The 11,578-nt window shown below is 45.0% G+C and overlaps 1 protein-coding gene across 3 annotated transcripts in view; it reads right to left on the bottom strand.

The window, feature by feature from the left end:
* Nucleotides 1-236: 236 nt before the first annotated feature.
* RALBP1 (ralA binding protein 1) overlaps nt 237-11,578 on the bottom strand; it is a 45,118-nt gene continuing 33,776 nt past the window's right edge. For all 3 annotated transcript variants that reach the window (XM_040264627.1, XM_040264628.1, XM_040264629.1), the window contains exons 7-10: nt 6,206-6,313; nt 2,423-2,544; nt 2,064-2,187; nt 237-1,647 (exon numbers count right to left, since the gene is read on the bottom strand). In XM_040264627.1, coding sequence (XP_040120561.1) covers nt 1,441-1,647; nt 2,064-2,187; nt 2,423-2,544; nt 6,206-6,313 — 561 coding nt within the window. In that variant the 3' untranslated portion in view covers nt 237-1,440. The remainder of the gene's footprint in view (nt 1,648-2,063; nt 2,188-2,422; nt 2,545-6,205; nt 6,314-11,578) is intronic.

An 11,578-nucleotide genomic window follows, 5' to 3' on the forward strand; every position in this document is an offset into this window, starting at 1 on the left:
AGTAACGTGGCCACAACCCACCTTCCTGCCCAATTGGGCCAGCTGACCGGGCATCACTCACAGAAGCCACTGCAGATCCAGTCCAGACAGCTGCTCAGCACCAGCCGGGGTGGGAAGGGGACACAAAGTGAGTTAGCACAAAACGTCCTGCTCACAAGCGGACCTGGAAGGCACGTCAGACCAGCTTCAGTGCACTCGGGTATTTCAAAGAAGAACGGGCACAGAAAACAAGAAGCTTTTTTTCTCCCTCAAATGGCTGTTGAATTTATTTGCTTGATCAATAATGGTCCTGGCAAAAATTAGTTTACCAACGCTGAGACAACTGTAATGAAATACTGATTTTAAAAATTCATGACACCGTGATAGAAATTAAGAGTTGACACAAACAAGAAACCTTCAGTATTGCCAGCAAATATAAAATAAATGTAACATGACCGACAGGACAGCAAGAAGGCTTTTATACATTTATATTTGACACCTGACCATATTTTCAGTCACCATAATATCTTCTCTCCAGGTTTAAAAAAATAGTATGCTGATTTCTATAACAAAGCTTTTTTTCGTACAAAAATCAAATAATGGCCAACAAGTCACAACAGTGCAATAGGTAGAGAATAAAAAACCGCAGTTAACCAGGTGCTGAAATAAATACTAACCAGGAGAAGAGGATGCGCCCTCAGGGGGTGTTTCCATCACTGGGACGTGTGGGTTTGTCTTCACAGCCCAGAGCCTCTCGGAGCCACTTACTTGGAGCCAGCAGCACTGGACCCCGGTGCCTGTGAGCCAGACGCCTCAGGTAACCAAGGTCGTGGGGGGAGGGGGTGGTCAGGACCACAGCTGACTCCCGAGGAAGTCCGATTCCTAGTACTCAGCCTGGCCCACCGAGCATCCAGCAGCAGTTCACCGAGCCTGTGTAGACACCGACTGCAATCCTGTGTGAGCGCGTGACTACCCATCGATATGGCTTATGCAGGCAAAGACACGCTTACATTCGGGCCGAGCAAGCCACCCACGGTGCTCTGTCCTAATGGAAGGTCGAAGAAACATGCTGTGTGGACGCCCTGGTCCTCCCATGACCCAGGCCACGGGGGTGACTCAGGCGGGGCTGAGAGGGGAGGAGGGGGCCGGCCGGTCAGGAAGGAGGCCCCCAGGACCCGCACCGCGGAGGTGTGAAGGCACGGGCGAGTGGCGGCAGCGAGATCCTGGGGACGTGGCGGGCAGGGCGGCCCCGTGTGGCTCCCCCATGAATGAGAGAAAAATCCTGATTCTGCCGTAATAAAAAAGCAAAGAAAGACGATTTTTGGTTTAAAAAGAAGCCACTCAAGGGTTAAAATAGTTATTTAAGTTAACAAAGAAAATGACTCTTCCAAGAAGCCGACCGTCTGGGACACCAGTGTACCGACCAGCCGTCTCTGGAGGCCCGCGCGCCCTGGCCGGCTCTCAGATGGGTGTCTCCTTCCGCTCCCTGCCTGGTGACGGCCGCGCCTGCTCCTTGGTGGGCGGGGGCGGCTCTCGGGCGCCAGGCTCAGGCTCGGCCAGGGGTTCGGGGCGCGCACGCTGCAGCTGGAGCAGGCGAAGCTGCACCCGCAGCTCGATGATGGCCTCGCGCTCCTCGTGAATGGCCTGGTTCAGGTGGTTGTTCTTGATCTGCAGGGACAGAGGCAGCGGCCGGTCAGTGAGGAGTCGCGACCCCAAAAACAGGCTGAGCCACTGCCCACGGTCAGCAAGCCTGCCTCCCTCTGGGCAGGGCCTCTCCCCCTCTGTGGACCCAGGAGGCTCCCTCCTTCCTGGGGGTGTTTTCCTGCTCAGCACTAACACGATCTGTAAACTGTGAGGCAGAGCGAGCTGCTGCCCGGGGCCTGTCTCCCGGACCCCCAAATGGCTCTGAGGCCAGCAACCCCGGGTGGGAAGTCCCGGGTGGGATTCTCTGTTGTGTCCGAGCTCCTGCCGGAAGGAGTGACAGCAGCCCAGGCCCACAGGCCCCGTGTGAGGCGAGGAGCGAGTCCGATAAGCACGACACGGACCCCAGCGCTCCCGAGGGCAGCGGCCCCGCGCATGCGCACCTCCAGCTCCTCGTTCTGCCGCTGCAGGTCCTGCAGGATGAGCTGCAGTTCGTCCTCGTCCTCGCTCTCGCTCTCACTGTCCGACGAGTACTCCTCGGTCTCACTGCGGCCGTGCTGCTGGCGGCTGTGCGGGGACAGGACAGGGCGGGGAGCATGTGACCTACTCGCACAGACAGGCTGGTGGTCTGCTTCCGGACTGCCCAGCTTTCTAGCGGGTCCACTTGGGACAAGGCCCACCTCAGAGGTAATACAGAGGGTATGGAAGGGGGCGCTCTGCCTGGCCCCGTCACAGGAAGGGCTGAGGCTGGACCGTCCTGCTCTCCCCAGAGTCCAAGTTGAGCCCCGACCCCTGCCCTCACCTCTGGATCTCGGCGATCTCCGCCCGGAGGCGCTCGATCTCTTCCTTCTCCGAGGCAATCTGTCGGCGCAAGAACTGCTCCATGGCTAGGAGCTCCTCCTGCTCAGTCAGGATCTCATTCTCCTAAAGCAGTGACACTGGTGAGCACCTCTGAAAGTCTAGGAAAGGTCGCTCTTCTGGGGTCTCTTCTGTCACCCTGAACTGTTTACGCCCATACACACAACACTGGGGCTTCTCTGGTAGTAAAGAATCTGCCTCCAATGCAGGAGACCCGAGTTCCATCCCTGGGTCAGGAAGATCCCCTGGAGAAGGAAATGGCAACCCACTCCAGTATTCTTGCCTGGGAAATCCCACGGACAGAGGAGCCTGGCAGGCTACAGTCCATGGGATTGTAAGAGTTGGGAGTTGGACAGGACTGAGCGACTAACACTTCACACTTCATACACACACGTTAACACACACATTATAGGAAAGCTTGTAATGCACACCCCTAAAATACCCAGTTTCCCTAATTTCATGAAAAGCTTTGAGCAAAGGCAGACTAACTTGTTTGGGAGCAATGACTAGATTTTCCTCAAGACATAAAACGATACTTAGGAATCCTTGTTATGCAAAGGATCCACAAGAGGCCAGCCAGCAGGCACACAGCAGAGTGCTAGTGACTGTTTCTACCCCAGCCTTTCTGAACACCTTCTCACAGAGAGTCTGTCTGAGGGCCACAGGGGCCTTCAACAGTGTCACCAGGGAAGAAAGGGCCCGGCGACGTGCAGCTTGTCAGTATCACTTGAAAGCAGAGCTGGTGATGGAAAAGTGTTCATAGAAGAAATCTTTCCTCCTCAACACAAGCCACTGTCCTCCTCAACCCATGTCCCCAGGGATAATATTTAAACAGTAAATATGCGTTTAACAGAATATGCATTTCTAAAACTGACATCTGTCCAGGATCTAGCTAGCCCCTCCAACCCAGAGAAAAGAACCACAGCAGACAAAACTTAGGAGAGAACAGAGACGGAAAGCTATAGAAATGACCTGGAAGCAGCCAAGGCCTACATTTCTTTCCAAACTAAGAAGTGGCGGGAGGATAAGAACCTGTGATCAAACGTGAAAGGCGCTGCGGTTAAGTTCACTTTAAAGTCCAATGGCCCAGTCTCCAGCGTGCATAAGAAACCCACAGAAGTCTCCAGTGTGTATAAGAAACCTCTCTCAGAGCTGTGCTCCTCACAGTCCCCAGCGTTTCTAAACACAGATGTTCATCCTTTTTATGAGAGCTAATGTTCCAAGAAACACCAGGATGAAAACTCTGAAATAAAGATGCATCTGGGACCTCACTCTCTCTTCAGGGGAGGAGAGTTACACGTCCCTGGCAGGCATGACAGAAAAGGAAGTGACAGAAAAGGACTGAAACTTCTAGGACTTTAGTTATCTCTGGGATACAAGGATGGTTCAACACACATCAATGAATGTGATACAGCACACAAACAAAATGAAGGATAAAAATCGTATCTCCAAAGATTCAAAGAAGCACTTGAAACGATTCAACATCCTTTCACAATAGAAACTCAACAAAGTGACTATAGAAGGAATACGTTGACATGATATAGCTGATATGACAGGCCTACTACAGATAACATGGTACCCCAGTGAAAGGCTGCAAGTATTTCTTCTAAGATCAGAGAGAGGACAAGAGGCCCAGTCTCACCACTTCTGGTTATGCAGTACCGAAGTACCAGCCAGAGTAACTGAGCAGGAACAAAGGTGTCCAAATTGTAAAGAAATAAAATTGTCTGTTTACAGACAACATGATCTTATACACAGAAAACCATAGAGTCCATCAAATAACTGTTAGAAGTAATACATTTAGGAAAGTTGCAGGATACAAAATAACATACAAAAATCAGTTGCATTTCTACACACTACTATCCAAAAAAGAAATTAAGAAAACAAATCCATTAAACAAAGAGGTAAAATATCTATATACTGAAAACTATAAAATACTGATGAAAGAAACTGAAGACACTAAAGATAAAATGAAAGGTACCTCATGTTCATAGATTAGAAGAAATAATAGTTAAAATTTCCATACTACCAAAGTGATCTACACATTCACTGGAATCTCAAAATTCCAATGGGGTTTTGAGGTTTCCCACAGAAACAGAAAAAATAATCCTAAAATTCATTCAGAACCACAAAAGATTGTAAGAACCAAAGCAAACATCTTTTTTTTTTTTAGCCAAAGCAATCTTAAACAAAAGAACAAAGTTGGAGGCATCACCCCACAACCGAAACAGTCCAGTATTGGCATAAAAACATACATATAGACCAATGGAGCAGAACAGAGTCCAGAAATCAATCCACGCATTCACAGTCAACTGATCTTTGACAAAGACGCTAATAAACAATGGAAAAAGAACAGTCTCTTTAATAAATGATGTTGAGAAACCGGTTTTCCACAGGCAAAAAAGTGAAACTGAACTCTTACCTTCTCTCACTACACACACATCAGTCACCTCAAAATGGACTAAAGACTTAAATATAAGACCTGAAATCATAAAATTATTAGAAGAAAACACAGGGAGAGTTTCTTAACACTGGTCTAAGCGAGAATTTTAGATATGACCTAAAAAGCACAAATATACAGCAGACAATGGGGACCGCATCAAACTAAAAAGCTTCCACACAGCAAAGAAAATAGAGTGGAGAGACAGCCTACGGAAGGAGAGAAAATACTGCAAACCTTACATCAGATGAGGGGTTAGTATATACAAGAAGTTGGACAACTCTATAGCAAGAAAACAACCCAATTAAGAAATGGGCAAAAACTTAAATTGACATTTCTCAAAAGAAGACATTGAAATGGCCAACAGATCACTGTCACTCATCATCAGGGAAACGCAAATGAAAACCACAATGAAATATCACCTCATACCTGTCAGAATGGCTTTTATCAAAAACACAAGAGGTAACAAGTGTTGGGGAGGATGTGGAGAAGAGGAACCCTTGTGCACTGTTAGTGGGAATGTAAATTGGTACAGCGACTGTGGAAGACAACACGGAGGTTCCTCAAAAATACAAAGCAGAGCTATCACAGTTCTAGCAACCCAGCTTCTGAATGTATAAATGTAAACAGGACACTGAAGAGAGATGTTCACTGCAGCATTATTCACATCAGTCAATATATGAAAACAGCCCAATGGCTGATGGATGAATGGATAACAATGGACCTGCACATACTCGTAATAGATAAGCATACACATGCCCACATAAATATACAAACACAGAAAACATACACACACATATATATGTAACGAACATATTCTGACATAAGAAGGAAATCCTGGCATTTAATAGCACAGATGAACCTGGCAGACATGATGATAAGTGAAATAAGCCAAACAGAAAAAGACAAATATCATATGATTTCACTGATTATTTGTGGAATCAAAGAAAAAGTTGAACTCACAGCAGCAGAGAGTACAACAGTGATTACCAGGCCTTGGAGGGTGAGTAAAATAGGGAGGTACTGGTAAAAAAAAAACAAAACAGCTGCACTTGTGTTGAAGGACTGTCTAGAGAGGTAATGCTGATGACAACACTGTACTAAATGGTGGATTATGCCACGAGAGTATCTTTTAGGTGCTCTCATCACAGAAGGTAACTGAGAGGGTAACTGACTGTAGCAGTCATTTTACTGGGTGGAGGTGCATCAAATCATGCTTATACCTTAAATATATATTTTTCTTTTTTTCTTTTTAAAGATCTTGCAAAATACAGGAGTTACACTTACCTGGGCAAGAAGAATATTTATGACTTCCTCGTTTTCATTCATTTCTTCTTTGGAAACATCCTCTTTTGAAAGACTGGCTATTTCTTGTGCAATCTTGGTTTCACATTCCTGTCCAACAAGAGAAATGAAAGCACTGGTCAGCCCACTGTAACACATTCAACAAACTCACACTGTCCCCATTCCTGAAATTTCCTCCCCAGCTTCTAGAACTGAAAAACTAAGAGTGACACAGCCAGCAGAACCTCCAGACGGGGGCATCTGCTAACTGGGCCTTGACAGTAATGTGTGGATCTCACGCTGTGGATGCACTGGAGGAAAATGTTCAGTTTTAGCTAACATGCTCAGCATTTCTGGAACCCTCCCATATAAACTGTCTTCCATGATCCTTCCTTTTTGGAAAGGGTCTACTTTAAGCCTACAGTTAGTTGGTTTTGCCAACAGTACACAGTCAAGTAGCCATTGTCTATCGCAACACTGAGTGTCTCCAACACCACAAAGTACCCTTGGGCTCCTCTGCCACCTGTTGCCCCTGGAAACCACTAACCTGCTTTCCAGTGCTCTGGTCTCACCTTCTTTTATGTTTCATATAAACAGAATTAATCAGTAAACAGTCTTTTTCCTGCCACGTTAAACTTCACAACTTATCTATGTTGTATCAGTAGTTTGCTGAGTAATATGCAAGGATATGAATGTACCCCAGTCTGTATCCATTCACCAGCTGGTGAACATTTCAGTCCTTTCTACTTTTGAGCTACTGATCAGACCTGTAAAAACCACTAAGTATCTGCTCTGTGAGGGAGCACGCCTTCTTCTGTTAGATAAACACTTAGGAGTGGGGTTGCTGGGCCAGACGATAACCTGATGCTTAACTCTGAAACTGCCAAACTGTTTTCCAAAATGACTGAAACAGTCAAGAGCAGTAAAGCAGAGCTCCAGCTGCTCTACGTTCCTGTCAACACTTGGTATTTTTAATACGAGTCATTCTGGCTGGTGTGCAGTGGTTTCTCACTGTGACTGATCTGTACTTCCTCAATGACAAGCGATCTTCACATGTGCTTCTTTATCATCCATATATATTCTTTGGTAAAGATCTTCAGTAAAGTGCTGTTCAAACTTTTGCCTTTTTAAAACTGAATTTTTATTGTAATAATCATACACTCTGGCAGGGGATATTAATAATGATGGAGGCTAAGCATATGGGGTAAAGTAGTATGAATTCTCTGTACCTTTCCCTCAGTTTGGCTGTCAACCTAAAACTACCCTAAAAAAATACGACTCAAAAAATTGGTTTGTCTTATTAAGTCTAAAGAGTTTTTAATATATTCTACTTTAAGAACTTTATCAAGTATCTGTTTTTTGCAAATATGTCACAGCCTCTGGCCTGCATGTTCATCTTTTTAACAGTGTCTTTTGAAGAGTATGTTTTGATAAAATACAGTTTACTAAATTTTTCTTTTATAGTTCATGAATTTTTGTATCCTATTTAAGAAATCACTCAAACAGCTCATACAACTCAATAACAAAAATTTTTTAAAAACCCAATCAAAAAATGGTCAAAAGACCCAAACAGACATTTCTCCAAAGAAGACATACAGATGGCCAACAAGCAAATGAAAAGATGAAATCATCATTGCTAATTATTAGAGAAATGCAAGTCAAAACTACAATGAGGTATCACCTCACACTGGTTAGCATGGCCATCATTAAAAAGTCTACAAATAATAAATGCTGGAGAGGGTGTGGAGAAAAGAGAAACTTCTTACACTGTTGGTGGGAATTTAAGTTGGTACAGCCATTATGGAAAACAGTATGGAGGTTCCTCAAAATACCAAAAAACAGAGTTGTCATACAATCCAGTAAGTCTACTCCTGGGCCTATATCCAAATAAAACTATAATTCAAAAAGATACATGCACCCCTCATGTTCATAGCAACACTATTCACAATAGCCAAGACATGCAAACAACCTAAATGTCCACTGACAGATGAATAAAGAAGATATATATACATGTATCTATATATAAACACATACAATGGAACACTATTCAGCCATTTAAAACCAGTAACGCCATTTGCACCAACATAGATGCAACTAGAACTGATCATACTAAGCAAAGTTAGTCCCCTTATATGTGGAATCTAACATGACTCAAACTTATTTATGAAATAGCAAAAGACTCACAGACACAGAGAACAGACCTGTGGTTGCCAAGGGAATGGGACCATGGGGGAGGAACAGACTCGGAGGCTGGAGTTAGCAGATGCCAACTATTATACACACAATGGATGAACAACAAGGCCCTACTGCACAGCACAGGGAACTCTATTCAATATCCTGTGAAAAACCATAATGTAGAAGAATATAAAAAAGAATGTGTATCTGCGTGTGCATGGCTGATTCACTTTGCTATAATTAAAACAACACTGTAAGTCAACTATACTTCAATTAAAGAAAAATTACTGCCTAAGCCAAAGTCAGTAAGATCTTCTCTGTTTTATTAAGTCTTATTCTACGATTCATTAGGTACTTATTTCTGTATTTGTTGTGTGGAAAGAGGGAAAAAAAACTCTCTTTTTTCACATGCTGCTGCTAAGTCGCTTCAGTCGTGTCCGACTCTGTGCGACCCCATACACGGCAGCCCACCAGGCTCCCCCGTCCCCGGGATTCTCCAGGAAAGAGTGCTGGAGTCGGTTGCCATTTCCTTCTCCAATGCATGAAAGTGAAAAGTAAAAGTGAAGTCGCTCAGTTGTGTCCGACTCCCAGCAACTCCATGGGCTGCAGCCCACCAGGCTCCTCCGTCCGTGGGATCTTCCAGGCAAGAGTACTGGAGTGGGGGTGCCATTGCCTTCTCCGCATATAGATATCCAATTGTTACAGCACCATTTGTTGAAAAGAAAAAACTTCCCTAGTCAATTGTCTTAGCATCTTTGTTGAAAATTACCTGCGCACACATGTGTTGGTCTGTTTCTGGACTTTCTATTCTGTATGCCCATTCTTAACAATACTGAGTGTACTGATCACTGTAGCTTTACAGAAAATCTTCATCAGGTGATGGGAGTCTTCCAATGTAGTCCTTTTTCAAAATGGTTTAGACTATTCTAGGTCATTTATAGTTCCACACAGATTTTTTTTTTTTCCCACAGAGATTTTAGAAAAGCTTACTAATTTCTACCAAAATCACCTTTTAAATTTTGATTGGAATTGAATCCACAGATCAACTTGGGAAAACCTAACATCTTAACAATACTGTGATATAAACATATTTCTAATTTATTTATGTCTTCTTTTTTTAGGTGCACTATCCCATAGTTCACTATCCCCAAAGAGCGTGGGCGGCTGCAACGGTGCAAAAGCGCAGGCAAGAGGAGCTACCGCACGCCGAGGTCAGGGGCAGAAGCCGGGAGGACCCCATGCCTGAGGGGCGACGGCCAAGAGGAGTTACCCCACATCCGAGGTCAGTGGCGGCGGCCGGGAGGAGCTACCCCACGACTGAGGCCTGGGGCAGTGGCCAAGAATGCCAGGCTGTGACAGTGCAGGAATGGCCAAGAGGAGCTACCCCAAGTCTGAGGTCAGGGGCAGAAGCCAGGAGGACCCCATGCCGCAGAGGAGTTACCCCACATCCAAGGAGCAGTGGCTGCGCGGGCACAGGAGTGCCTAGAGGACCTATTCCACGTTCACGGTCAGGAGGGGTGGCGGTGAGGAGACAGCCCTCGCCCAAGGTAAGGAGCAGCGGCTGCGCTTTGCTGGAGCAGCTGTGTAGAGATACCCCACGTCCAAGGTAAGAGAAACCCAAGTAAGATGGTAGGTGTTGCAAGAAGGCATCAGGAGGCAGACACATTGAAACCATAATCAAAGAAAACTACTCAATCTAGTCACACTAGGACCACAGCCTTGTCTAACTCAATGAAACTAAGCCCTGCCCATGGGGCCACCCAAGACAGGCGAGTCGTGGTGGAGAGGTCTGACAGAATGTGGTCCACAGGAGAAGGGAATGGCAAACCACTTCAGTATTCTTGCCTTGAAAACCCCATGAACAGTATGAAAAGGCAAAATGATAGGATACTGAAAGAGGAACTCCCCAGGTCAGTAGGTGCCCAATATGCTCCTGGAGATCAGTGGAGATGTAACTCCAAAAGAATGAAGGGATGGAGCCAAAGCAAAAACAATACCCAGTTCTGGATGTGACTGGTGATAGAATCAAGGTCTGATACTGTAAAGAGCAATACTGCATAGGAACCTGGAATGTCAGGTCCATGAATCAAGGCAAATTGGAAGTGGTCAAACAGGAGATAGCAAGAGTGAACATTGACATTCTAATAATCAGCAAACTAAAATGGACTGGAATGGGTGAATTTAACTCAGATGACCATTATATCTACTACTGCGGGCAGGAATCCCTCAGAAGAAATGGAGTAGCCGTCATGGTCAACAAGAGTCCAAAATGCAGTACTTGGATGCGATCTCAAAAACGACAGAATGATCTCTGTTCGTTTCCAAGGCAAGCCATTCAATATCACAGTAATCCAAGTCTATGCCCCAACCAGTAATGGTGAAGAAGCTGATGGCTGAATGGTTCTATGAAGACCTACAAGACACTTTTAGAACTAACACCCCCAAAAGATGTCCTTTTCATTATAGGGGACTGGAATGCAAAGTAGGAAGTCAAGAAACACATGGAGTAACAGGCAAATTTGGCCTTGGAATATGGAATGAAGCAGGGCAAAGGCTAATAGAATTTTGCCAAGAGAACGCACTGGTCATAGCAAACACCCTCTTCCAACAACACAAGAAAAGACTCTACACATGGACATCACCAGATGGTCAACACCGAAATCAGACTGATTATATTCTTTGCAGCCAAAGATGGAGAAGCTCTATACAGTCAACAAAAACAAGACCAGGAGCTGGCTGTGGTTCAGATCATGAGCTCCTTATTGCCAAATTCAGACTTAAATTGAACAAAGTAGGGAAAACCACTAGACCATTCAGGTATGACCTAAATCAAATCCCTTATGTTTATACAGTGGAAGTGAGAAATAGATTTAAGGGCCTAGATCTGATAGAGAGAGTGCCTGATGAACTATGGACTAGGTTCGTGACACTGTACAGGAGACAGGGATCAAGACCATCCCCATGGAAAAGAAATGCAAAAAAGAAAATGGCTGTCTGAGGAGGCCTTACAAATAGCTGTGAAAAGAAAAGAAGTGAAAAGCAAAGGAGAAAAGAAAAGATATAAGCATCTGAATGCAGAGTCCCAAAGAATAGCAAGAAGAGATAAGAAAGCCTTCCTCAGCGATCAATGCAAAGAAATAGAGGAAAACAACAGAATGGGAAAGACTAGAGATCTCTTCAAGAAAATTAGAGATACCAAGG

This window comes from Oryx dammah, unplaced genomic scaffold (assembly GCF_014754425.2).
Source record: "Oryx dammah isolate SB20612 unplaced genomic scaffold, SCBI_Odam_1.1 HiC_scaffold_22, whole genome shotgun sequence".
Classification (NCBI taxonomy): Eukaryota; Metazoa; Chordata; class Mammalia; order Artiodactyla; family Bovidae; genus Oryx; species Oryx dammah.